Raw genomic sequence first — 27,444 nt, forward strand, 5'->3', positions numbered from 1 at the left:
TTGCTGGGCTGGGCTCTGACTCTACGTTTTCCAAGCTATTTCATTAAGGCTTTTCCCTTTCCTTCTTACCACTTATGGTTATTTCTTGTCCTGCTCATACTGTCTTGAGGTCTCCCATACGAAGAGCCAGGCAGAAATGCTGAAGTCAGAAAGGGGATGAAGTCAGTAAAGTTCTGGTTTGAGGTGCAACATGGAGCAAGTGGCATTTTACTGACTAAACATTGGCACAAACCTTCAGTCGTACTGAGATGAGATGTTTCCTAAATATACAGTAGCGTTGCAAAGCACAATTGTGGCCTGAGCTTTCCACAAGCCTCCTGCTGCACATCTCCCACTTTGCAAAGGCTGAGGAGCCCTGTCAACCTAATGTCAGTGTTGCATTTACAAGCAGGTCCCATACATACAAAGGTTGGGACATTCCAAGGCAGGCACATCCCAGTTGTTTGGCTATACTGGATAACTCAAACATTTTGTTTCCACTGTTGGTCCGGCATGAGTTTTTTGTTATTTGTTTCTGCTGCTATGGACTTCACAGTATCTCTCAGAAAAAGAGTAAATCCCTGCCATCTGCAGGAAAAAAAAAAAAAAGTGTAAGCCTTGAACGGTTTGTATCTGGCACTAACAGTAGCTGTCTGCTCAACAGTGCTTCAGGGCAAGCTGGCACCCAGTTAGGGCAGGAGGGATCTACCAAGTGCCAGACCAGGCTGGGCTCAGGAAGCAGACTTGAGTTATCTGTTATTTTCAGAAAACAGATTCCCATCTGAACCATGTCGCTCTGCCATTAAATAATCTCCCATGAGCTTCAGAGCTGCTTCCAGAGAGTTGCACCATCTCTGGTCAGCGCTTAATTGGATTGTAGTCTCATTTGCATTTGAGGTTTTTAAAAGGGCAAAGCTACGCTGAGTCTCTGCAGACCTGCCAGGGACATGGCAGAAGGGCAAGTAGAGTGGGGTCAGAATAGGAAGGGAAAAAGGGAACAGTGACTTGATACTGCTGCATTGTAACACTAAAATAGCAGCAAGACAGTAAAGAGCAAATGAGAGCAGGACACGGCAAGGAGCCCAGGCTGGTGGGAAACATAACCCCCTTGGAGCTGTTAGGCTTTATGGAAGTCAAGACCAGGCACCAAGAAAACAGTGCCTCAGTCTTTTAAAACACACAGACACACACCAAAGTTGACAGATAAAGGCTGGCTTAACAAAACATTCTTACCCAGAGACCTGAGGCATGAGCATTTGAAAGGCGCTAAAGCCAAGGACAACTTGATCCAGCCTGTCCCCACCACTCCCCCACCCCTGCTGACTTCTCCCACTCCCTCTTCTGTGCCAACGCTTCTCCTGACCCACACTCACTTGACTCCCAACTAACCCTATAGAAGCCTCCCACACATCCGCTCCATACAAATATTCAGTTATAAAAGTTAATGATTTTTCTTTATACTATTTGGCAGAACCAGCACAGTGGGAAATCTCTGTAGGCTTTTTGCATTTTCACTGAAATTGCCTGGGTTCTTTTCTCCTTAGAAGGGTATAAGCCAAGGATAACCCAAGGATAACCCAACTTCAGTCCCAGGTTTTAAGTTCAAGATAGCAGGGTTTGTCAGCTGGCAAAACTTTCCTTGTTGCCCTAAATGACAGGAGCTGAAGTTGCCACCTGGCAAACACACAGGCTCCCATAATGCCCACTGGAGCCACACTAACAGCAGCTCTGTGATTTGGATGCTTTTTCTGCAAACAGTCTAACTCGTCTAAAAAAGCTTGACAGGTGGCAAACTTGCTTATTACATTTCTTTCACTACTACAATATCAGCTCCAACACACAGCTTATTAAAAAAAAAAAAAAGAAAAAAAAAAGGGCAGGAAAAACTGTCTTGTTACACAAGTTTCTGTGATGTTACGCTGACATAATTTCCCAGGGAAGCAGCATTGCTCTTTCCAAGAGTCTATATTTACAATTTAGCTACATACCCCAGCTGAAACAGGCGGGCTGAATTTCCATTGCATCCATCCTTGTGTTGCCTTGCAGGCAGTGTGCAGGACAAATGGTTTCTACTCCATCAACGTGCCCAGTTGGTTCAGCCTCCACAAGGTGGTCCAGCCCTTGGTGAAGAAGGTCTGCGACACCGACCGGCTGGTTTGCAGCAAGACGTGCCTCAATTCGGCTGACATCGGCTTTGTCATCGACGGCTCCAGCAGCGTCGGCACCAGCAACTTCCGCACGGTTCTCCAGTTTGTAGCCAATATCAGCAAGGAGTTCGAGATTTCGGACACCGACACCCGCATCGGAGCTGTTCAGTACACCTACGAGCAACGGCTGGAGTTCAGCTTCGACAAGTACAGCACGAAGCAGGACGTGCTGAGCGCTATCAAGAGGATCAGTTACTGGAGCGGCGGGACCAGCACGGGAGCAGCCATCAGCTACGCCTCAGAGCAGCTGTTCAGCAAATCCAAACCCAACAAGAGAAAGATCATGATTCTCATTACAGATGGCAGGTCTTACGACGATGTCAGAGTGCCGGCCATGGCAGCTCACCAAAACGGTAAGCCCTTCTATCGCTGCCTGCTCTCCCTACATGCCTCGGTATTTACCCAGGTCAGAGAAATGCAGTTTGCTACGATTTGAAGGCACTGGATGAAGCTTTACGAAGGAAGAGTTGTGCCTCACTCTGGGGTCTCAGTGAGCTATAACAAGACCAGCATCTGTTTAATATCCAAATGAGGAACTTAAAAACAAACACCAACAAAACCCCCATAAATCTGGCAAAATGCAGCTATGTCTAGGAGATCTCAGGGGATTTCTACTGTCTTAGCAACACATGAAGCCTCCTTTGGCTTTCCAGTCAGGACAGTCACACATCTTCCAACACAATTATAAGACATTTGCATTGGAACAATAACCTGTTGCTCAGTAGCCTCTTGTTCAGACCCAGAGCAGAAGCTTTACTATTGTTTAAACCTTTTTGCTCTTGGCAAAAGGTGCTTGCAAAGCACAAACTAGGCCTTTCCTCAAATTTGAAAATACCATTTTTATACAGAGGTAGAGCACTGCAACTCACTGCCCACATTTTTCTGGCCTGGCAACTACCTTTGCAATATTGGTCTTAAATCAAATTTAACGCAACGACAACTTTTATGCTCATTCTAAACTCTGGGTTTCTTTCCAGGAGTTATAGCTTACTCCGTCGGAGTTGCTTGGGCAGCCCAAGATGAACTGGAAGCCATTGCGACAGACCCCGACAAGGAACATGCCTTCTTCGTGGATGAATTTGACAACCTCTACCGCTTTGTTAATCAGCTCATCCAAAACATTTGCACAGAATTTAATTCCCAGCCACGGAACTGATGGACTCAAGCAAGGCGGGACCCTTGAGCGCTGCGCACACCAAGTGCCACAGGCGAAATGTCAGCCCTCAGTTCAAGAAATACTGGAGGTGTTTTTCTCTGGTACTTTCCACTCAAAGTTGATTGCAGCTCTGTCCCTATGCATGATAACGCTCTGTGTAGACTGTTCTTTTTTTTTTTTTTTTCCCTCTCTGCTTTCAGGCTTCAGAAACTCTGATTTGGATCGTTAGCAAAAGAGGCAGTAAACATGGAGGTAATAACTGGAGCTATTTGAAAAGCTGCTTCCATCATAGAGCCCTGGCTTGTCTAATTCCTACCTTTGGGCACAGGCACACACAAGTTCCTTAAAACATACCACCTCCTTCCTGAAGTGGCCAGGTCCCTCCAGGGAGCAGCCACACTGCTCAGCCGCTGTGGCAGCAGCACCTCTGCGTGGCATTGCCCACCAGACGACACTCAGGTCGGGGCTGAAATATCGGACACTCTTTTGGGGGAAACAGGACTCAGATTTGAGTATGTTCTTAAAAGCAGGCACTCTCTCCATACAGCTGTCTTGCCAGCAAGTTAAGCTTCAGCTAGTGTAAATTAAAGCATTGAGATTTATCCAAACCCAGAGACTGGAAAGCAAGTGAGAGGAGCAAGTCAAGCTGTGGGACTCTACAACCATTTGACAACCCCAGTAAAGCCCCAAATCCACAAAGCAGCCAACAGGCAACTGGAATCTAGTCTCCTACAGTGCTACATCAACATTTGATTTTGAGAAGTGTCTGGTCGCCTTAGCTCTCTTGCTCTGTTCTCATGTGGCTCAGGGCCTGCAGGAGAGTTGCCAGGACAGAGGAGACTCTTTGAGAAAAATTCTGGGTTTAAGCTGCTCACAATTGGAAAAGCATTTGAGACTCGCTGCTGTATCATTAAACCACAGCTCAGAAGAGTTTAAAGCAGTCTCTAGTGTGAGGAGAGCTATTCAAGAGCCATTAACAGGATTTAATTTAAGGGGGAATTATCTGAACTTCTGCACTATAAACTGGGAAAAGCAGAATTTTGAGAATTTACAGATGACCTCTCCCGAATCTGGGACTGACTGCCGTTTTATGGATTTATTTCAAAATGAACCTACTACAGCCCTGAATTATTCAAACACCACAGTTGTTTCTTAAGTGAAGAGACAGCCATATCACTAGTCAGTAGGGGAGGAGTGACATGTTATTACAAGAAGGTCAAAGGAATTGCACTTTATTTAGGAAGCAGCAGTTGCTGGCTATGTTTCCATCCAGTACAGTTTAAGAAAACATGTTCGTTAAGCAAAATTATCAAAGGAAAGGAATAGGGTTGCAGAGCCAATAAAAATGTGTGTTCATGCACCTTACGGCAATCAAAGCCACATCACGTCATGCTTGCGGAACTAACAGGAAATGGGAAGCAATTAAAACTCAAATTTCACATCTTGCACACAAACCAGGCTTTTAATAGCATTTATAGTTTCAATGGCCATGACCCAGGATGTCTATTATTCACATAAAAATGTTAATTGAAGTAAATTGCCATAAGGAAGAGTCCTTTCTGTCAGTAAAAGCACAATCTTTTAAATCATTATGTTTGGAAATACGACAGAACTAGATCGAAAATTACCAATTATGTAAGCATAATGTAAATTAATGAGAACGGCAGTTTCTGCGTGATCTCCTTGGTATGGTAACACAAGCCAGGCTGGAGTCCTCTCAAGAGCTGTCCTGGATGAAACAGTGCTTCTACACAGGGAAGGTTCAGATCTTCCTCTCAGAAGAAACAGTTCCAGCTTTAACTAAATGTCATCAACACAATAACGCTACCCAGAGAGAAGACGCCGGGCACTCCCAGCTTCCAAAAAAAGCAAAATAAAGACATAAAATATATTTGCACGCAGAGCTTTTAGCACTCATCTGTGCCACTGCACTTCCACAGCAATATCATCTTGGCTTGAAAAAAGTAAAGATTAAGCACAGAGAGCGAGGTAGAAGCAGTGCAACTGCTGATGCCCCCATCTCCTGACCCACCGCCCTCACTACTGTTCTGCAGAAAGCATCTTTCTCTGTCGACAAGGCACATTACACAGGCTGGACAAAATTCAAATGCATAAACTGAATTTACTATGGACTTCAGACACCAGATTTATTGTCTGGAAAACCTTTTTTCTTGGGGTTTAATTTGGGGCTGTCTGAGAAAAAGGCCTAAGTCTTACCTTTTAGCTACTCTTAATATTGTGGTTTAATTTTTGATGCAAGAGCTTACCACCACATACTGTTTTCCATGATGGCCATACTCTAGCAAAGTGGCAGACTGCAGAGACTCACCGTTTCACTCGCGCTCTGCTGAAACCACAGCACAGACAGCTGAGACATTACAGGCAGTTAGAGCTACACGGGTTCTCTGGGATATGCATTTTAATTTCTTCCAAAATCTTAAACTTCAAGCAATGACAGTAAGCTTTCAAACGCTCTTCTACAGGGAAGTTGCACAGCTATCTTCTGTGTCGAGCATTTATAAAGGGCACTTCAAGGTTCGTTGTTGTTTAGACGGTTTATCTTACATTTATACAACTATAGCCCTTGGTTGCCAATGTTCTTTTTTATTAACTTCTCAGGATGACTTTGAAATTGTTGGATCTCAAAGTGTGAAAGTGGTTTAATGTTTAATCTGATTCTCATCTCAACTTAGATGTCCTATGCACAAACACTGTAAACTTGAGCATAAGCCTCAAAACTTTTAAGAAAATACCCTTCCATTAACAAGAGTGGATCAGCACAGAACACGGTCCTTGTAACCATTACCTTTCATAGCAATCAAAATACTTGCCATCTAAATATTGGGGTTTTTTAAAAAAAAAAAAAGAGATAACTTCCATCTAAGTCTTCATAAATGTTTGAGGGGGTATATTTGTTTGAAGAAAGCAGCAGAACTCCTGTAACATATACAAGCTATTTTGAGCATATCAATACAAGTTGCTGTATCTTTTGCAATAAAATTGTCCCAAAGGCATATGCAATACATGTCTCATTTGTAGTTAAAAAGTAAAGACCAAATATGGTCCATGCTATTTTAGTTTCTGAGATGCAGCTGAGGTTCTTACTAGATTACAGAAGATCTAGCAAGGTTGGTAAAGCCCCAGCTGTTTCAATGTCATCCTTTTACATGCTCAGCTGAAAAAAAAGCCTAAGAGTGAGCTATCAGGGGAAGGATCACCAAGTTATCAGAGGAATCAGCCATTGAAGCAGAGTCTAATGGCCAAAAGGCATCAAAATCATATGTACTTTTCCAAGTCTGCAAGATCACATATTTGGAACCAGACTTCTTTTGGAAGCTGGAAAAAAAAAATAACAGTGTCTACATACTTTCTAGATGCAGGGCTGAATCAAAGAGGATCTAGATGCCCAGATGCTTCATGCTGGGCTACTTAGTTTCAGATGCCTGACCAGTGCAGTAGAACCTGTGTCTGGCTGAGGCATCCAAAAGCAATACAGGCATTCATACTTTGGAAGCCTTGGGGGAGCTCTATGGCAGTATCTCTTGCCTTTAACTCCAGCATTAGCTACTTATGTTCTGGGTGAACAACCAAAGATCAAAGTTCAGCCATCACTTCAGAGAGACGTAACTCCAAGCCCTGTTTCCCAGCAGTATCTTACCTTGCTGGCCCAGAGGCAGGACACTCAGCACCTCTGTTGTCACTGTGCCACCCTGCTGTGTTTGCCTTCTTGCTCCTCAGGTGCTGCTGCTTTCGTGGTTCAGCAGGAGGGTTTCCCCATGGCAGCTGCTGAATTTTGCTTTTCTGACCAGCAGGCAGATGATCTTCTCCTTCCTCCTCGCGTTCCTCCCCCCAGGGTTCTCCAGCATACAAGGGGAACTGTTCCAGTAACTAACAGGAAAACCTCTGGGGTTAAGTATCCAGACAGGACCAGTGCAATCTAGATGTCCTTAATGGTTTTAACACCCTATCTGTAAACTCCATAGAAGATTATCCACGTTATCTACTTGGCAAATCAAAGCAAGCTGTAAATATAAATATTACCCAGACACCAAACACTAAGTCAGTCTTTCTGTGGTATACGCACATTAAATTACTTCATGGTTGAACAAAGTCACTCTCTATCATTCTTCTAGTTATTTTTCTCTGCCCATCAGCAACATTACAGAAACAACTTGATCCCTTTTCTTTTCCATTCCCATCTCAGTTTGAGAAGTCTTAGACTTCTCAAAGGCCATCTACATTTGCTAAATCACCTACATATTGAAAACATTGCAAGTGTACAAGTATATAGCTGAGTGCCTCAAATTCCTGAGAAGTAGTCTTCTTTTTCCTTGTTAAAAACTTAAACTGGGGGGTATCAGAGGTTTTAGCACTGCATCAGCTACTTCACCTGTAATCGGCTCTCAGTCATACTGAATGGCAAGAGACACAAGGGCTATTTTCCTTAACACCAGTTTAACCCTTTCTCTGATTTCTAATAAAAACTCGGATAATGCCGTTCAAGAACTCCAGTACTCACTCATAGAAATTATTTAAGCACAAATGGTAGCTAAAAGTTGTACCATACAGAGATAAATATGCTCACTTTTCTCACACCCAAACCATCACGCGGACATGTCTTGTTCATAGGCAAAGCCATAAGGCTGTTAGAAGGGCCTCCCATGTGGGAAGGTCACTCCTACATTGTGAAATCTTCTTTCTCTCTGCCTCAGGAATCTTCTGCTGACCGTCTTTGGAGGCAGAACACCAGGGTGAGAATGCAATTTTATCCTCATTTCATAAAACAATTCCTTCTTTCCTGTAAGAAGTGAAGGTGGGTAGGACTAAATCAGAAGGATTATTTTACCTACCATGGAGAGGAGATGAGAACTTCACTTATACCACCCTACAAGCTTAGAAAAAACAGGTTGGACTCGCTAACAAGTTGTTCTGCTCAGTTCTGTGTAGGTTCCTGTAACACCCCCTCACCAGTGCCACTCTGAGTCTCTTCCCGTAGCAACGCGACTGCCATCTGTGGTGTGTGGTTTGCTCTCCCTCATCCCCCCTGCAAGGGCAGAACCATGGGCTTATTTTTATGTTAAACAAACGTTCTCTCCGGGAAGTGCACCATGTCTCACCGGGATCAACGCACCGCTGAGAGACCAGCTCCTGCACAACGGCACCGTGTCCACCCCGCACGTCTGCTCCCCCCCATGAAGACACCGGGGACCGTGTGCCTCAGTGCATGGAAAGACATAGGGTGCCGGCAGTGACAAGACCACAGAGCAGCACAAAACCAAGACATATGGAGAAATGAAAAAATGAGACGCTACTGAGAACGGTAACACTTTGCACAGCTCGAGAGGAAGTTCACGTGAAGTTTCCTCACGCCCCTCCAAACGCACGTCTGCTTGTCCTAGTCTGAGCGCACATCCCCCTCCCAGTGCACACTCCAAGACCACACATCTTGTGATAAAACACAGAATTATGAACACAACACAAAATGTTGAAAAATAGTATTTATTAGCACCCAATTTACATAAGTATATGGTACAAATGACACTTACTTGCTGCCGTAACATTAAATAAAGCTGTTCTGAAAAACCATTGCTTATTTCTGGAAGTCCATGTGATTTTGCTCAGCACAGACGGCGGGTACAGCACACAGCTACCCCACTGCACTACTGCCATACCAGCACTAACACCTGCAAGGTTACCTCAACATTGGCTCATTTGAAACTGCACACTAACATAAGCAGATCTATATAATTTTAATGACAAAATATTGACTTGATGTATCCAGGCAAGTGAATGCAGCTTTAAATATAATCTATCCAAGAAGTTTCACAAAATAGGAATTGCAGTGAAAAAGAGAAAATTCAGGGCTGCAGTTGAAAAGCTCAAAAATATACTGGCATATTTCAAAATAGTCTCCCTCTGAATCTTCTGTATTTGCCATTTTAAATATTTATGCAGGATTTTAAAATACTGAATTTTAGTAAGAAGTTTAATATTGTTTGAAGAATCATTTTCATTTAAAGCAAAAATGTATACTTTTTATAATAAATGTTTATCAAATCTTTGGAGAATTAATCACTTTTTCACTTTTCTTGTGTCACATGATTAAGAAGCCTTTCTGAAATCGTGAAATACATGACATTTATGGATCCTAACTCCCAAGAAAACAATTTCCTCCACAAGTTAGAAAACAGACTTTCTCACTTAAATTGACATTCACTTTTGTACGACAGTAGCACTTAAACAAGGTAATTTGGTGGTACTGAAATTCTGACACAGCCTCGTACTGAGCCATACACAAACCGACAAGCAGACTATTCCTCAACTAGTGGGTCTTTCTCATTTGGGTCTACCACTTTGCAAGACACTTGAAGCCCAACATTGTTTCAAAGTAGTCATTCAAAACTGGCGTGCAAAAATCATAACTTCAGCATAATTCTGAAGGAGAATCTTAATTTCCTCTAGGTGTTTACATATCAGTCACAGTAGCCTTTTCGTATCTACTATCTGTCATGTAAGTGACCCAAAACAGAAGAGGAGCGACTGTAATTACTAACATTTAAGTGGTTATCACCTGTGGTATTTTCTCCAAAAGAGAACTGTCAGGTAAGTCTAAGTTCAATAGTTATTCCTGAAGAGAGAGAGAGAGAGGAAAAAAAAAAGTAGATTAACAGTTAAAAAAAAAAAAAAATAAAATCACACTATGCTGCATAAAGCAAACAAATTTGTCTGGAATTTTTTTTTTTAACCTGACAGCTTCTTTTAAAAGAAATCGATTGAAGATAGTTACACAAAATACGATGCAGGTAGTTGATATGCTGACGAATGTCAACAGAAATCTTACAGCAACAATAGTCTTCTTATCACAGACCTTCTTCTACAAGTTTTTTCAGACGCATGATTCACGGAAAATATAGCACAAAACCGCTTTTCAGTCTGCTTGGGCTATACAGGTACAAAAAATTCTTATCTAACATGCTCAGTTCGCATTTCCGGAAAAAGTGCTAACTCATATGACACAGTGTTCAAAAGCTATGTATGTTTGTAAATGTCTGACTGCAAGGAAACAATTCTAGGAGTCATACATCTGAAAACAAGCTACATTCAAAAAGCACTACCTCGATGACAGGAAGAATAAAAAAATAAATTCTTAATGGAAAAATATTAGCTTGAAGTCCATTGTTCATCCCTTATACAATGTTTTTGGCTGCTTTTAGTAAGAACTCCAAAAATAATGAAAATATTTGGTTTGGCAACAAGTTATCCCTTCCCTTTTGGAATAGTACAAATCCAGCTGCATAAATCTTTTCTCAGTATCCCAGTCTAATACACTGGTGTGAGGACCTAGGGCATCTTGGAATAGCAAGGAAGTAATTTTGGGAGCCTGCAATTCAAACTGAGGGAAGGCAAGTAGACTGGGCTTGAGGACTGTGTCCAAACAAAGCTCTGAGCAGCTTAAAAACCACATGTGCGGGGATGGTTTACACATGGGTGTGATCTTCCAGGATCACAACATGGCTTGTCAACATGAGCAGGGCAAAACTAGTTTAACACACAACACCAAAACCCAGACCTAATCTGGAAGATAGATGGGCTAAAAAGCACTTATTATTATTAAATGCCTTTCTAGTTCAGCCATAGTTTGGATTTTGTCATCCAGCAACAAATCTCTTCTGACAAAGAACCAGCTGAGATTCACAAATTGTAGTACTGAACCGGATTTACACCTTCTGTAGTGGAATTCAGATTCTCAAAAACATCTTAAATTATACAGCACTTCATAAGTTTCCACAACAGACAACAAAGCAGCAAAATGAAGGCAGCAGGCAGGGTAACTCAGTAGAGTTAAATGAACTGGAAATAAGGAGGTACAAATCAGCCTTTTGATGGTGGGAGGCGGAGGGCTGAAGCAGAAACCCCACCACTGTTCAAAAAACACTCAAAGAGAAAAATCAATAGCCCTTTATGAAATTTACCCTGCACTGACAGTACACTGCAGATGCAGTTTTTAAATCCTCATAAAATATAGCCTAAAAGAGGATTTAAGTGGGAAGATAAAAATCAGATATCAAAAAGACAGATCACCTACACAACAGGTACGCTCATTAGCACAGGCAGAGACATAATTTTAAAGCTCTTACTTCCCACCATCCTCCCTCCTGGGATGAGTCCCACCAGCTGAACAAGAGCACTTGGCCGGGCAAGGACAATTTACAGACAGGTCACCCTCGTCGTCCCCCCTGTCCACCGACTCCCCAGGTGTTTGTCCCTTTGATCTGTTGTATGTAACACGACCTGTTACAATATGGGTTATTTCTTGTAAAACACTCCCTATATAACTGGATGGATTAAGACTGTTGTTTTCATCAGGTTCTCTGCTGCTCAGTAGAAACATTGCAGAGGTTTCGAACAGCAGTTACAGGCTATGCATTTCAGTCACGGTGTTTGTCTCTAAGCTTAAAGACACCAATGATGAAAGATTTAAGACTAGTCATCTATTGTTACCCTCTTCAACCAAATACATTATCAGATTTAGACAAAATATTCTCAACACCTTCATGTCCTTATGGAAAAAGGGAGCTTCCTGCAACATCTGAGTATTTTTTGCAGGGCAAACTTTGCTTCCTCTCTGTGACTCAATACTAAGAGCTATGATGCGCAACCCTACAATGCTCACCAACAGCAGATGCCCAAGAAAGCTCAATTTACCATGTCAAAGATTGCAACATCTTATACAAACCAATTTACCATATGTAAGTGGTTTACTATCATATTCTGATTTCTTAATTCTTAACAGTGTATCCAAAACAATTTCCACTAAGCAGCCACAAATTTCAGAATATTTTTAAATGCTAGATTATAAGCAGCATCATGTTTTCTCAGTTGTTTCCATCAGTCTTATCAGCTCACCCATTGGCAAGCTGAAAGACATACATGCTAAGTGAGTCACAAATTACCTGGAACCGGGGCGGCGGCGGGGGGAGAGTAGGAAATAGAAACAAGCCCAAAATTCTACTCTGCTTCCCAAATTTTGTGGTTTTGGTTCAATTCTAACAGATGTCATGAGACAAAGTCTTAGTCCTGCAATTCTTTTTTTAAAGAAATGTTTATCTGGAAGCAAAAGAGTAGTCCCACTACAGTGTCTGAGGAACTTAGCTTCGCATAACTGGGTCCCCAATATGAAGACTATCTATGTCAGCAGAAGAGTAGGCTCTGTCTTAGACTTAAGTAATCAGCTATTACAAATCTCTTGCCATGTCCTCATCTAAAGTGACATAGTTTTGAAATCTGAACCATCTCCACCTTTTACTTTGACACAAAAGTGCATAATTTGGAATCTAGATATATACTAGATTTTATCCTTCATACATCTGCAACCAACGGACAAATTAATAAATCTAAGGAATCACTATGGGAAAGCCTCCCTAAACTTGCTACTCTAACCTTTTAATGTCTTCCTCTGTGATACCATTGGGCTAAATTCCACACTGCTCTCCAGCCCAGCTCTCGAGAGATGACACCAGTCACATGGAGGACACATCAGTTCCATCCATCCCCTACAGAGTTCAGCACATGGTCTCCCTGCTTCCCTTGCTGTGCAGCACACAATGCAAATGACTGCTGTCTACAGCTCTGCAAAGTAAAAATACAAATAATCTAATATGCAGATACTCTCACACTGCAGAAATTACTCATGTTAGACTGCAAACCTGATGCTTCAGCAAAGATGACTCCAAGGATAAGACCGCTGTAGTCTCTTGCACAGGTACAACCACAGTGGCTGCATTTTCTGCCTTAACTAAACCTATGTTACTAGGTTTTATTAGGTGTACTAGGTATTTCAACACAGGTGTCAAGTAGGCTCCTTATGACAGTCTGTAAAGACACTGCCAAAGCACACCCTGCAAATGCTTCCACATACACATCTGGAAATGCATTAAAAAAACCCCAAACTTCCTTATCTGATAGTTATGCCTGCTTTTTAATTTTGTGTTTCCTTTAGGATGGAATAACACTTCTGCCAACCAAACATTGCTCAAACAACACATCAGTTTATGGAAATTGCTGCTCCCCAAAATTACATTGTTGAAACACAAGGAAGGGGGTGGGGAGAGGGGGCACATCTGTGATCAAACACGCGTACTGAAAAAGGTGGTGTAACTACGTCCTTTATCTCCTACACATTTATTCAAAAGGACAAGTTTCTGGTTACTTTAAGTTCACAACTGCAAAATGGTGTCGTATGACCTAATCACAAAGCTGTGTGGTGAACATCACACACTTAATCAAATACATTACATATGGGACTGCTTTAACATAACATTATTTGAAAACCTATGGCCTAAAAAATAACCTACAGTACATGGCATACAGTTCTACAGGCTTCTTGCTAAATAACATATTTTATCAAAATAAAGATGAATGAGATCCCAAAAATATTCATCAAGTGACTTTCTTACAGGTAATAAAATCTTGTACGGGGTATGTCAAAAGTTTTCCCTTTGAGGCATAAAAATAAATGCAGACACTAGGATTTTATAAGAGTGAAGAAAATGTTTTCCACAATAGAATTCTATCTAGAGCTTCTTCCAGGCTACTCCAAATCATTCTGTGCAAGCATTTTGTTAACTGAATCAAACACGTGAAAGCAAACAGCACAGTGAAGTGAATTAGAAATAAAAATGAGAGTACTTAAACTTAGCAGACCAATTTTCAACATACGGAAAGACTGAAAATTCTTCCATTCAATTAGTTAGTAAAACCAAAGTCAGCAGCACAGGCTAACATGCACACAAAATTAAATGAGTTAACCATTAAAAAAATGTACCATGTAAATTATATATGGGAAAAATAGTAATGGTAACATGTCATATAGCGATGTTGCACAAAAACGCTTTTTTGCAAGAACAAGCCTTAGGTCCAGTTTTGTTTACATCTTCAATAGATGTATGCATCACATTCGTGAAAGCTACCAATTACATTGAACCCAGAAGAACTGCACATAAAAGGGAAAAAATAATTTACTGCCCTCAGAGATCCGAAGTTCAAAGCTTATAAAACCAAGGATAATCATGAAACAGGAATTAAGTATCTAGCTGCAAAAGAATCATAACAACATACTGAAAGAAGAAACTTCAGAAGCAACAATGCTCAAAGTTATTTAAAACAGTTGTCAGAAATAAAGAAATATTACTTGGGTTTGTGAGACACTAGCCAGAAGACCAAACGTTTGGTTTTCCCATACAAAAGCATCACATTAGAGAGGAATAAACTAACCAAACAAAAACTACACTTAACAGATGACCTTCGGACTAGGTCAAACAAATCATGGACATGGAATGGTGAAGAACTGAGCTAAAAACCTGAAAACAAAGTCGTGTAAAAAAAGCAGACTAAAAATCACCTTGAAGAAAGTGGAAATGAATGGAAATACAGAGCTAGAACCAGTGCATGCATGCAGCTTCCAAATTACAAAGATGATGAGGAATATGCAAAATGGCACAAAACATGGCTTGGGATACTGGCATGAAGTTATAAAAAAGAACTACTAAATATCATGCCAAATCCTCCTGTCAGTGAGACATAATCATTAAAATAATCTTCAAAAGGAAGCCTAATTGTTTAGAACATATATAAAACCTCACTGGCCAAGACAATATTAAAATGTACAAGTCTACAACCTTGCTTTAGCAAGCAGATGGACTAGATAACCTAAATATTTTTTTCATCCCTAACTCCTATGATGATGTTCAGAAGATCTGACAGGCTCATGCACAATACCCTGCAGTCCTACAAATATGTAAGCAAGTACAGTAAAAAGACATTGACATCAATTATGAAGACCAGCACAAAAATATATATACTCCACAACCTCTTTGTAAGGCTACATTTGTTTTGTTTTGTGTTTTTTTTTAAAGGCACCTCATCCTCTAGCTATTGCCAGCTTTTTTTAAAAAATCACTTTTCAGTTTGAGCAAGAGCTCACTAGTGAGAAGGAAACATCTTTCAATTCACATTTGAACAGCCACTTCTTACATTCCAATTGTAATCAGAATGACAGTCTTTAAAAACAAGCATGCTGGCCTATTAGCTTTATGTACAGCAATTTAAACAACTGTAACTACATATTGTATTGTGTAAGCAAAAGCACAACATTCATTTCATACTCACACCGTTATCCTTTGTATACACAAACTCAAGAGAACTCTTAATACTAAAACATTAAAATGCACCCATGGAGTCTTCCCTTACTAGACACATTTAATACATGTTTACAATATATATACACATATATAATATACATAACTTTTAGAATTTTTCAAATAAATCTTTGTAATTTCCTCTTCAAAAAGCAATAAAATGACACTGAAAGAATGAGTCAAGTACACAGAACTCTCACAAAGTTGAATGCTCAGTTTTGCAGCCAAGTTTCCCCCTTTACATCATAAACAAAACACGTTATAAAAACTAAATAATCTGAGTTACTATGGTAGTCATCTGTTTCACGGTAAAAGTTCTAATCTTATCTATGGAAATATATTGCATATCAATATCATGAAGTGACATATCTGAATATTCTGAGCAATTAAAGTATTCCAGGATATTTTAGCAGTAAATATAATGTGTTTCAGGCTCAAACAGCACAGATCAACCTTTTATTCTAAATAATATAGTTGATTTAAACTCTGAGATCAGCTTCAAATGTGGTCCCATCCCTAAACACCACTCTAAAAACAACACAGTCAAACCCTATCCTGATATCTTTCAATGATTCCTTTTTAAAAAGTGTCAGTTTAAAGGTAAAGATTTATTTATCGTTTTCCAGTCTTAACCTCAGCCTGGTATGTGGAAGAGCTGCATTGGGTTCTTTACTACTCACGTCAGCACCAGAAATCACCTCCTGCAGAAATTCTGCCTTCGATTCCCCTTAGAGGAAAACACCAGCTTCACGCTTAGGAGCAGTAATAACTGATGATGACACATAATAGAAAAGAATCCACTCCCCCTTCTTTGAGAAGGGATAAAAACACTAAAAGATCAGATTAACAGTTATTTGTCATTCAGATCAACAGAGAAGCCCTGAATAGATAAACAAAGCACATCTGCCATGTAATTACGAAACGCACTCATTCTTCAGGTAACCTAATCAATGGCACGATACACCCAGCAAAGTGGACAAGTTTAGAAGTTCCACAAATGGTGACGCTGGGAAATACCTCTAGAAGTAGCAGAATGTCTCAAACTGATGGAACTTCGTATAGTCTCCACATATTGCACTAGAAGGACTCATACAAAGCATCAGGTATAGGCTTAATCTTCAAAACAAGTATGTCACTGTTATCTTTAATGCCCAGAATGATACCCTTTTTAGCAGGAATAGAAAAAGGAGGTGAATGTTTGATAGTTAAATTGTAGGACAGCTTATTTGGAAGTCTTTCTGATATTTTCTGGTGCCAGATCTCCAAGAATAAACAGCATTATAGACTTGAATAAGTTAAATCTGCTACTACAGTACATAGAGACTGCTTCAGCCTGTCGTTAATTGGGACTAGACTAAAGGCTCAGCTTCTAGCCACACGCTAATACAGTTTTTAAAAAAATTATATAATTTTTTTTTGCAAACTAAATATTTGCTGTATAACACAGAAGATGTAACAAAAAAACTTTACTGCATTTTAATTTATGTTAGTAATTTGCTTTCCTTTAATTGCATTTATCTTAGGCTAGCAGCCAGGTGGCTGAGATTAACTATCCGCTACTGCTCTGAACAAGATCTACATTATTAATACCAAAGGGATGACAAAGTGCCTCCCACATGACACAGTAATGAGCATGTGAACTGTCACTTTTTCCAGGTGATTTAAGTACATTAAGATTCTTCAACGAGAAGCATCCTAGAAGTTTCCCTCTTGTCCTACTCCCTGATGCAATTAGACCCTTTCTTTCCAGTCCTCCATTTTATTAACAGAGAATACATAGACCTAGTTTCACCCAAGGCCTGCCTGGACGAAAATTCACACCCTCTGAAATAAAAGCATTTCTTTTGTTTTTTGTTTTTTGTTTTTGGTTTTTTTTTTTTAACTACTTGAAACTGAGAGTTTCCAAGCTCTCAGCACCAGCTGAGCTCACAGAAACCAGAACAAATGTCAATTTAGAAAACAGCACCCTGCAAAACCAAACACTTACAAACATTCTCTGAATTACACGGCAGGATAAGAAGACACATGCCTTCCTCTTCTCTTTTGTGCAGCTGGTTAAATATATACAAAGCTAGAGTTGAAAGGGAAGCACTCTGTCATACAAACACTTTAGCCAGGGCATCTGCTCCTGCACTGGCAATATAACATTTGGAGGGGTGGAATGCCACATCATGAATGGACTCATCAAATTTTTTGCGATGAGCAGTAAATTCTTGGATGCAGGTCTTGCTTTCAAGATTCCACAAGCGAATCGAACAGTCATGACCTAAAGAAAGGGGAAACAGTCTTCTTTATAATTCTCCTGTCTGCCACCATTATGAGAAAAAGAAAATGAAATCTGAATGTACTTACTGCCAGACATCAAATATAAGCCATTAGGATCAACAGCTAAACTTGTAACTGCATCTAAGTGAGCTACCATGGAGTGGATCAGTTTTCCTTTGGAAAAAAAAAAAAAGATATATTTAGGTTATTTTCTGCAATTTAGTTTATCATCTGTGTTCACTGCTTAAGCCCTACCACAGCGCACATTATAAATACAATATCTTGTCCTGTGACTGAATTATGCAAATGAATTATGAAAATATGCAAGAATTCATTCTTTTAATATTTACAGTTTCAGAAGAGCCACAGTACCAATATCACCAACTTGGCTAGACCTTTGTTTTATAAAACAAAGATATATCTGCAAAACCACCGCAAAGCTGCAATCACTGTGTATGTTAAATATCTGCTCCCTAAGTGAATTAAGCAAGTTCAGGAGTAAGATCTTGACCGGGAAGGACGACAGGGGCTGAGTATACTAATAAGGAATGAATATAACCTACATAAGAATATGGGATAATTTAGCTAACTCAGAGAGAATGTGTTCTATTACAGCTTATAATTACACGAATGATTTCATGTTAAAAATACAAAAACATGGGTCAAATGTGCTTTTTTTTTGGTTGTAGAAGATAATAAAACGGAAAAAAAAATGAGCTTCTGTTTCCTCTACTGTTCATTACAGAACTATATCATCAAACAAATCGGCTCTTTTCAGCTTTTTCCTCAGCTTCCCTTGGGTCCTTTCACCTCTTCTTATTTAACATACATCTGGGAGTAGTAAACTTAAAATCAAGAATAATATTGACAGATCTCAATTTAACTTTTAAAACAGTGTGACCTGGAAGCAGTCACAAACTGAAGATTATCAAGACTCACAGTCAGAATACCAATTAATATATACTACCATTCCTATCAAAAAGTCCTTTAAAACCCAAGAGATTTATAACAACACTTCTTAGTGAGACTCTCAATACCAACCAGAAAAAAAGTATTATAAGCTCTCTAGATGTTTCTGCAGAAGGGAGAGAATTGGAGAAACACAGTGGCTCAAATTGAGAATGATGCCCACAAGGGGACTTCTACCTCCAAGCCGTCAGGCAGATGTCTTACAAGCACTAACGGAGCTTCCTGCCCTCAGATCAAAATAACATAGACAACACCAACAGAAGCAGCATGAAAGTAAGCATATAAAGATTTTGAAAAAGCTTCCTTTTATGTTAAATATTTACAACCCCCATGCATAAGGCTTTTTAAAACAATGGACAGAGAATGATGCAGGTTCTTTATCACTTTGCCAATAAAGTTGTAAGTGGGCTGGCAAACTTTGATGATGAGAGATTTCTGTGTCAGAGAATATCCAGTTCTTGACAACACTCATCATCAATGTGAATAATATTAATCATAATGAAATTCTGCTTGCGTTTTATGTTATACAACTGCTGTGACTAGGACTTGCTGAAAAGATACATACCTGTATTGTTGTCGTAGAATTTGATGTGTCTGTCTTCATGAGCCGTGATACTAATTGGAAGAGTTGGATGGCTGATGACTCTGTTTATCTGACAGGAGGAGCTGACTGCTAAGAAAAAACCCACACGTCAATACATGGAAATTGCTAAGTTCTTTGAAAGATTGCTACTAAGAAATAAATATGTATTCAATCTTGTTTGCAAAATAATTCTTACCTTTATTAATGGAAACTCTCAGCTAGCAGCTTATGTAATGTGGTTTACTCTAAAATACTTTCCAAATTGCACGCACACAGAAGCATATGTAAACTATATGTACGAGTGTAAATACAAACATATAAGGTCCAACTTGTGGCCATGGTTTTAGATGGCTGCATCAGGCAAGAATGTGAAGCCAAAAACTGAGGGAAAATACCTTTTTTTCCACTTCCCTACCTCCACATTACTTCTCTTGTCAAGTCAAACTTTCTTCATAACATATAGACAGTACAGGAAAATTAGTACTGCAGGCAGTATGTTTCCAAGCAAACAAGATCCCATGCCCTCAAAGAGCAAAACCCACCTACTATTATTTGATGGATTAAAATTCTTATTGAAGAAAAGGATGCTAGACTATTCATAGGACAGTCATTTTCCTAGCCTTCAACGATCTTGAAATATCATATATATATATATACACACACACACACACAAAAGAAGAATAGGAGTTTTTTTATTAGAAATCTAGGCATTGCTGTGATGCACAGACTGGTGCATGCTTGGTCTTAAAAGGCATAGACTAACACAAAAACACAAATAGCAATGTCACAGAGCATCAAAATACAGTTATCTTGTTTCATGTGGGAGCTGACTGGTTTTGTTAAGCTGCTGCCAAAGAACACTCACATCATCTAATCAAAATCCTTACTAAAATAAGCAAAATACACTACTATAGGATCACCTGCAACTAAGGTGGTAAAGACTTCACTTTACATCTTTCTATAAAAATTTGAACTGTCGAGTAGTATCAGCATCCATGGGACACTTAAAAATTGTAGAACTATAAATTAAGGAAAAAGCACATTCATATTAATAACCGCCCCCTAAAATTCCTAAAAGTATGTGAGACTGTACCTAAGTCAGCTATTCTTCGTTTTAAAATGCCAAGCAGAGTGAGGCTTATAGCAAACAGCAGTGTCCCTAAATGGTGGTGGTAGGGCATTTCAGGTGACTCATTTTTCTCTTGCCTAGTTCTTGTAGAGATAATTTTATATATATATACAAGCTTTATAGAACTATTACATAACTAAAAATACTAAACAGGGACGGCTGCTCCCTATACCGTGGTCTCATTTCCTTAAAAGAATATTATTGTATTACAGTAAGGAGGAGGTGGTGAAAAAAATAGAAGGAAAAACAAACAAAAATCCCCCACCAAAATAAAAACCAAAACCACAAGAAAGGTAACTTCTACTGAATAGACATAACTGATTTAGCAGTGCTTTCTCATACAGGAACAAAGATGTGGGTTAAAAAAATAAATCCTGCACTGTAAGGAATAATATAAGGAAGGGAGATGGCACTTCCCATTCCCTCTTATAAAATGACAGTCATTTAGCTGTTTTAAAGCAAAGCCAACAAGAAGGGCTTATCCCCTTTCAAAAATATAATTAAATGGTAGAATTCAGCGACATAAAACTTCTAGGGGAAAAAATTATCAAAACTTTCAAAGGCTGAATGTTTACATTGTTATCAGGTTACGATTTTGGCCTGAATACAAAACCTCATGCTTCAGCTCATTCTGGTCTCTTTCCCAATGCCAGGGCAAAATAATTTACTGATAGCAAGCTCCTTAGTTTCCTCTAAAACTTCTGATATTGGCCGCTGCCACAATCCAAAGCATTATATGGGACCTTGTGAATACTCTTTCACTGGAGCTTTGTTTTTTTCCTACAGTGAAAATTTCAACTAAAGCCCAACCGCAAATGAGCCAAGAGTGCATATAAAACTTAGAAAAGGGATACCTCTGAGGAAAAATAAAAAGTATCCACACATATGCACTCCAAAATTTTTCATAAACTCAACTTTAGATTTTCCTGATATTGCCTCTATCTTGCAAGTTTGGACTGGTGAGAGAATGGAAATCTTGAAGATCCAAAGATCACTGGGCTTTATTAAAGAAACCTGTGCTGTTCCTTGAAAAGGAATCCATATAATCTGGGCTTGTTTCTTCTACTGTCTTTCAAAAGCATATGCACTCTTTTGCTACTGAAATACCCACAAGGTCTGTTGTAGTAGTAATAACTTACTGTCACATCTCAAACACAGGCTGTAACATAATTCATATTATAATTTAGCATGACACTGCCTAATTGTTTGGAAACACTGAAAAGACCATCAACAGTAGTGATCTTAAACAAGTTTGGGTTTTTGGGGGTTTTTTGTTTTTCTGATACATACTAGTGTCTGCACTGGACTCCAGGATAAGAACTCGTTGTCGTGTCTCCATGTTAAAAATGCTAGTGTGTCCACTGTTAAATGATGCTACCATGAGGCTTGGGTCACTGCTCACAAGATCTACTGATGAAGGGATTCCCATTTCTAGAAAGCAATGTAGAGATAATTTGTGTAAGATTTAGTTGGTGTAAAGAAAACAAAACAAACAAACAAACCAACCAAACAACAACAAAATTTTTAAAAAATTCCAACCAGTAAGCACTTCAATATCAAAAGGGCCATGATTATGAAATGTTACATTTTAAAATCTACATTATGCCAATCTAAATAGATTTCCCTGTATGATCGTTATTTTAATCCTATTTTTCTGATATGTGTATTAACAAGATTCTTTACCAAGATGCTGTATCTGGAACTGTGTCTGGACAGAAATCTGCTTTAAATGCAAGAAAGTAAGAACTCCCTGCCCAGTTTTCCTTCCTTTAACTGTAAGCAATTCTTAAACAAACCTCCATTGCCTCAAGTAAAAGGACATGAAATTGAAGTGGTAAAATAATTTATACAAGAGATGATTCATGTTGTTATTAATCTGGGCAAATTCAGAGCTTAAAAAAACCCCAAAGCCTTCTAGGTGCAAATTTTATATGCTGGCACTGTCAGCATGGGAAGTTAAATCAATACATACTCATATTACAAAGCTTCATCCCTCCTGCCTATTATGGTATATACCTGATATCTTTACACAGTAGCTATCTGAACACTACAGGACAGAAGGCCACATCAGCAGAGCTTGGGTACAAGAAATATCCCTTCAAATTTTTGTCCTCAAATGTCCTTTCACCACTCGCTATGCAAAAGAACACCACTGGTTGCAACAGAACCAGGAGGAGGATGAAGAGGTAGAGAGCGAGACACTGAATGTCCATGGATCCAACCAACACAGTAGTATCATCACCTCTCTCTAAACCCAAGATTCATTGGAGAAGCATCTTTCTTGGACACACAACCTCAGGAATGTTGCTCAGGAAGGGTGGTACTTATCTACTGGTACTCCAAAAAAGCCAAAAAGGATTGGTGTGAGTAGACAACCTGAATTATTTTTGAAGTGACCTTTTCTACCACTGCCATGCCTGCCTATCTGCAGCTTCCAGATAAGCCTACAATGGTTCATCTAACGGACTTAAAATGATGACTGCTAGATATTGTAGAGAGTTTGTTCAAAGTTCTTAATAGCCATAGGAAAACTCCTTGAATTTCACAACTGGGTTTCAATCCAGTTTGGAATATTAAAAATCCAAAGATTGTCTCTGTGAGGCAAGACTACTCACCTCTCCCCCTTAATTTAATAATTAAAACCAAAACAAACAAAAAAGCCAAAGCCAACAAACAAAAACGCTGCCGCACAGTACCAGGAAGTTTTCAAAGTAGCCAGGTAGGCAGGCTGGCAGCAAACCAGCTATGTTTTCCACAGAACCCTGCAGAGCTTTGGAAACACAGTTCTGCAAGAACTAAAATACATGAAACATTTCCGTTTCGCTCAGTCTATTTTAACTAATGAGTAATGGCAGATATAACCAGCTTTATACCATACATCCATAAGTTTGCTCAGTTACATTGAAGTTTATTTTGCCTCAAAGTTGCTCTGAAGAGCCAAGGAACTGTCTCATTTTGTGGGTTGCCTTTAGGACCATCAGCTCTAAGAGAGTTAGGCAGTGTTAATGGGCTTATTCTAGAGCACTTACTCAAAGAGCACCTTCAAAAAATTAGGCTCTAAACAGTAGGATTTTGATCCATGCGTGACATTTTAGTAACTAAATCCAAATGAGAATTTTTTCAACTAGCAGTGTTTAGGATGACTAGGTTATTGCTATTTAGTTAATACAAACTCAGGAATTCAACTGGAATCTCTGTATTAGAGGCACAAGGAACGTAATCTGGAAAGTACAATGACACCGGCCTGAGACAAAGTACTGGTTACTTCAGAACTCTGTTGAGCAAAAAAAAAAAAAAGGGCTTTTTATTCTGGACAAACCAAAAGCAACAGCCTAACAGAAACTCTGTTTGAATCTGAACTATGGAGTTGATATATTACACTCCATGGTTCTAGTAACATCAGCAGATCATCCGCAGCAGTTGGCTTTTAGATGTATGTGACTGTCCCCCCAGCATGTGGGTATCTATTCAGCTGGTGTCAAAGAAGAAAAGACTCAAAATTCATTCTTGCCAAAAACATTCATTAACAGAGAAAATTCAGCAAAACAAACAAGAAGGATTTCTATTCAGTAGCCAAAAGGATGGCAGCCTGAACAGCGATGCTGATGAACTTTAAGGTAGGGCAATTTTCTGTACCTTGATTATCATTAAATATACTGAGAGCTGGCGCAATTTCTGTAGCTTTCCATAGACGTATAGTGCCGTCTGCTGAACAGGACAGCAAACGCTGATGCACTCCACTGTAAACCAGATCCCACACTGCATCTGTATGGCCTACAAAAGCACCTCTTAGAACAGAAGGATCTGTGAACAAAACACAACAAACCATATTATAAAACAAAATTTGAATTAAGTCAATAGTTGTATCTTGGTCTGTGTTTATGGACCAACGTTAAGAAGCTAATCCATAAAAGAAACAAACACCAAGACCAATCACGTCATATCAATATAGAAGTCTGAATTATTCTTGTATGAAGATGCTTAAATTCATCAGCATACGTGGCATTCAGTTCTGCACTTTACAACTAAAAGAACAAAGCAATGTTTCAGCAGAAGGGACAGTATCAAAATTGGTGAAACACAGTTTGATTTTAAAATTCACTCTCAAACAACCATTAATGGCACCTCGGTCTCCTTTTTTCCGAAAGCCAGCTTTGACGCCAACCACATCTGAATCTGTGAGAAGTGAAAAATGTTTTAAAACACAGACACAAGGCTGACATCCAGTCAGGTCTGGTAAATCTTACCAAACTGGGCATTTTCAGCTGTTTGCAGACACTAACAGCTTTGGTCTCAAACTACACAACCTCTTCTTATTTCAACTGCACAGAGATTTGTCAAAGAAAAGAACATTAAATACATTTGCTGTACTTGCCAAATATCAGGTGTAGTCCTGAACTTTCTCAGCCTAGCTGTTTCTCAAAATTGTGATGAGATCAAGGCCTTTTTTTAAGAAAATGACATATTTTTTTCTTCTTGTCAACTAGCATCAGTATTAAAACAAAAAATTAATAAAAGTAATTGAAGCCAACATTCCATTTTCTCTTTTAAATTTTAGGGAAGCATCTACAAATTATACTATTTTAGCCACATAACATTAATGTCACTCAACATATAATTTCAGTGGCGTGTGAGAGCAACATACCATAAGAGTCATAGGGGTCGATGTTGGGGTTGGTTATATTCCAGCCATGGATGAGGCCATCCGTTCCCCCACTGTAACACTGTTCACCGTTGCTGCTCATCACCACACAAAGCACCGGGCCGCTGGAAGAACCACCCCCCCACAAAGAAATGTTGACTATTATTAACATTCTCATTATGTGAAAAACAACGTCAACAGAATCTTCAAATTTCCCTGTTAGATACAAGTCACTTGCTTCTCAGACTGCAACAAAAATTTTGCATAGTCAGATCATATCATACAACACTTCCCACAAAAAAGCCTCCACAATATTTGGTAACATAACTAAAATCAGGAAAATGTAATCATTATGCACATGAAATAAGAAAAGTGTTACACTTTTAAACTATAGGCTTTGTTATTTTGCATAAACAGCTTTTTTTCCTTTTTTAAAGATCTAAGGCTCTTCTGTGAAATCAATTCAGTACATTTAAATTAACTGCAAACAGCTTCATTCTACAGATGCACATATCTGACAAAAAGACAAGAGCTACCGTGATGACCAGAACACCTAATCAAATTTAAACTGTAAAATTTGTAGGTTTTTCTTTTCAAAACTGTGACATACCTAGCTCCAGACAAATAATTAAGCAGAAAGGAGATGAACATATGCAGATATTTTAAATAACATGGGAAATGAAAGCATCACATGAAATCACCAGTTGACAAGATGGAAATTACTTTTTTTAAAAGTTCTGTGTCTGTTAAACAGACACATATTTCTCAAAATATGACAATGTTTCTCAGGAAATACTCACTTATGTGCTCTGAAGGTATATATTGGCTCTACGTCAAGAGAAGCACTCCTAAATGAAGTACAAGAAAATGTTAACGTGCATATGATCTTACACAATGCTTTAGAAAAATGTGCCAGAATTGCTAAATTCTTAAAATCACTGCTGCCTCTTTTGAAGTGTTTCTCCCACAACTTGCTCTCCCAATATGATTTTTCATATGTCTAGAAATTCTTTGCATTCTTTCAAAATACAATAGGATTTGCTTGTTTGGTGGCGGTTTTTTGCTTTGGTTTGGTTTTATTTCTTTGTTTTTGTTTAAAGACCTTCAAAGTAGAGAGTCAACAAACTCACACACCAGTCAAACCCGTAGGCAGGTACATCAATAGCAGGGAAGGAGTAGAGGGCCATCACATGGAATATGTCATTAAGTGTTTCCAATTCCTGCCAGAGCAGAGGAGCTTACAACACCTTGTTTTTACAGCAGTGGTATGGCACAGTTACAAACCACTTCAAAAACTGCTGCTCTGGACTTCACCAGCCTAGTGTTTGTCATGGGCTGTGGGGAAGCCCGCGTGCTTTGGCCAGTCCTCCTAAAAGGTGTGATGCACTCCCTTACTGTACTCGCCCTGCTCAGAATTTGCTCTCGTTTCTGCAAATCCCCAGCAACATGCAAGAGACAGTGAACAAAGGAACCTTGCAACATCTCAGTCAAAGTTTAAAGCTGTACACATGTATATGCATACATATGTATACATATATATAAAAATGCATTTTTTTACATTTACATACACGTGCAAACACACTACCAGGCCACATCCAAATATTTTCACTAGTAAATTAATTTGCCGTGTTATTGACAAGGAGAATATTAAAAAGTGAATGGTTTTCCTTTCCACAAACAAAACACATTCACAAACACGCATGGATTTCTTCTGTCACTCTTTAGAAGTCTCCATCCTTCTCTAAGAGCTTGTTTTCCTACTCTTAAATTCAAGGAACAATTTCCATTAACTCAAAGGGCCATCCAGTGAATGGACATCTACAATTTTTTTCTTCATAAATGAATTTTTTTTTATACAAAGCAAAATAATAAAATCTTACTTTTTTGCTGGGGCTGTTTTTTGTAAATTCCACATTTTTAATGTATGGTCTTCTGAAGCTGTTATTAAGACTGGTTCAACCGGATGAAAAGCGAGACCTCTTATTCCATCAAAGTGACTTCTTAATGTGAATTTGGGGTTCCAAGTCTTTCTCAATGCATCCTTATTGTTTGCTATCTAATAAAGAAAAATGCCAAACTTGTAATTAATCTGGAAGGCGCAAGGAAAGGAAGAAATCAGAAATTTAGTTTGGCATTTTCAGAGGATGTCAAGTTACCTCATCCACTTTTCACAAGAACCTGCTCTTGAGCAACAGTCCATTTAACACTAAACAGACAATTCAAAAGGAGAACAAAGGTAGATGCATTCCACAAAGGCAACAAGTAATGTCAACTCCACAGTCATACATTCTGTGCAGATCTTAAATACTCCACATGT

At 39.1% G+C, this 27,444-nt stretch overlaps 2 protein-coding genes across 2 annotated transcripts in view; one reads left to right on the forward strand and one right to left on the reverse strand.

Annotated features, from left to right (window-relative positions):
- VIT (vitrin) overlaps positions 1-3,342 on the forward strand; it is a 51,651-nt gene extending 48,309 nt beyond the window's left edge. Inside the window, exons 18-19 of the mRNA XM_065631844.1 lie at positions 2,026-2,539; positions 3,164-3,342. Coding sequence (XP_065487916.1) covers positions 2,026-2,539; positions 3,164-3,342 — 693 coding nt within the window. The remainder of the gene's footprint in view (positions 1-2,025; positions 2,540-3,163) is intronic.
- A 6,644-nt stretch (positions 3,343-9,986) lies between these two features.
- The window catches only part of STRN (striatin), a 70,872-nt gene continuing 53,414 nt past the window's right edge, over positions 9,987-27,444 (reverse strand). Inside the window, 8 exon segments of the mRNA XM_065632990.1 lie at positions 9,987-17,805; positions 17,892-17,978; positions 19,339-19,446; positions 21,776-21,916; positions 24,122-24,289; positions 25,131-25,252; positions 25,928-25,975; positions 27,008-27,183. Of these exon segments, the coding sequence (XP_065489062.1) occupies positions 17,636-17,805; positions 17,892-17,978; positions 19,339-19,446; positions 21,776-21,916; positions 24,122-24,289; positions 25,131-25,252; positions 25,928-25,975; positions 27,008-27,183 (1,020 nt within the window). The 3' untranslated portion in view covers positions 9,987-17,635.

Source organism: Caloenas nicobarica, chromosome 3 (genome assembly GCF_036013445.1).
Source record: "Caloenas nicobarica isolate bCalNic1 chromosome 3, bCalNic1.hap1, whole genome shotgun sequence".
Lineage (NCBI taxonomy): Eukaryota > Metazoa > Chordata > Aves > Columbiformes > Columbidae > Caloenas > Caloenas nicobarica.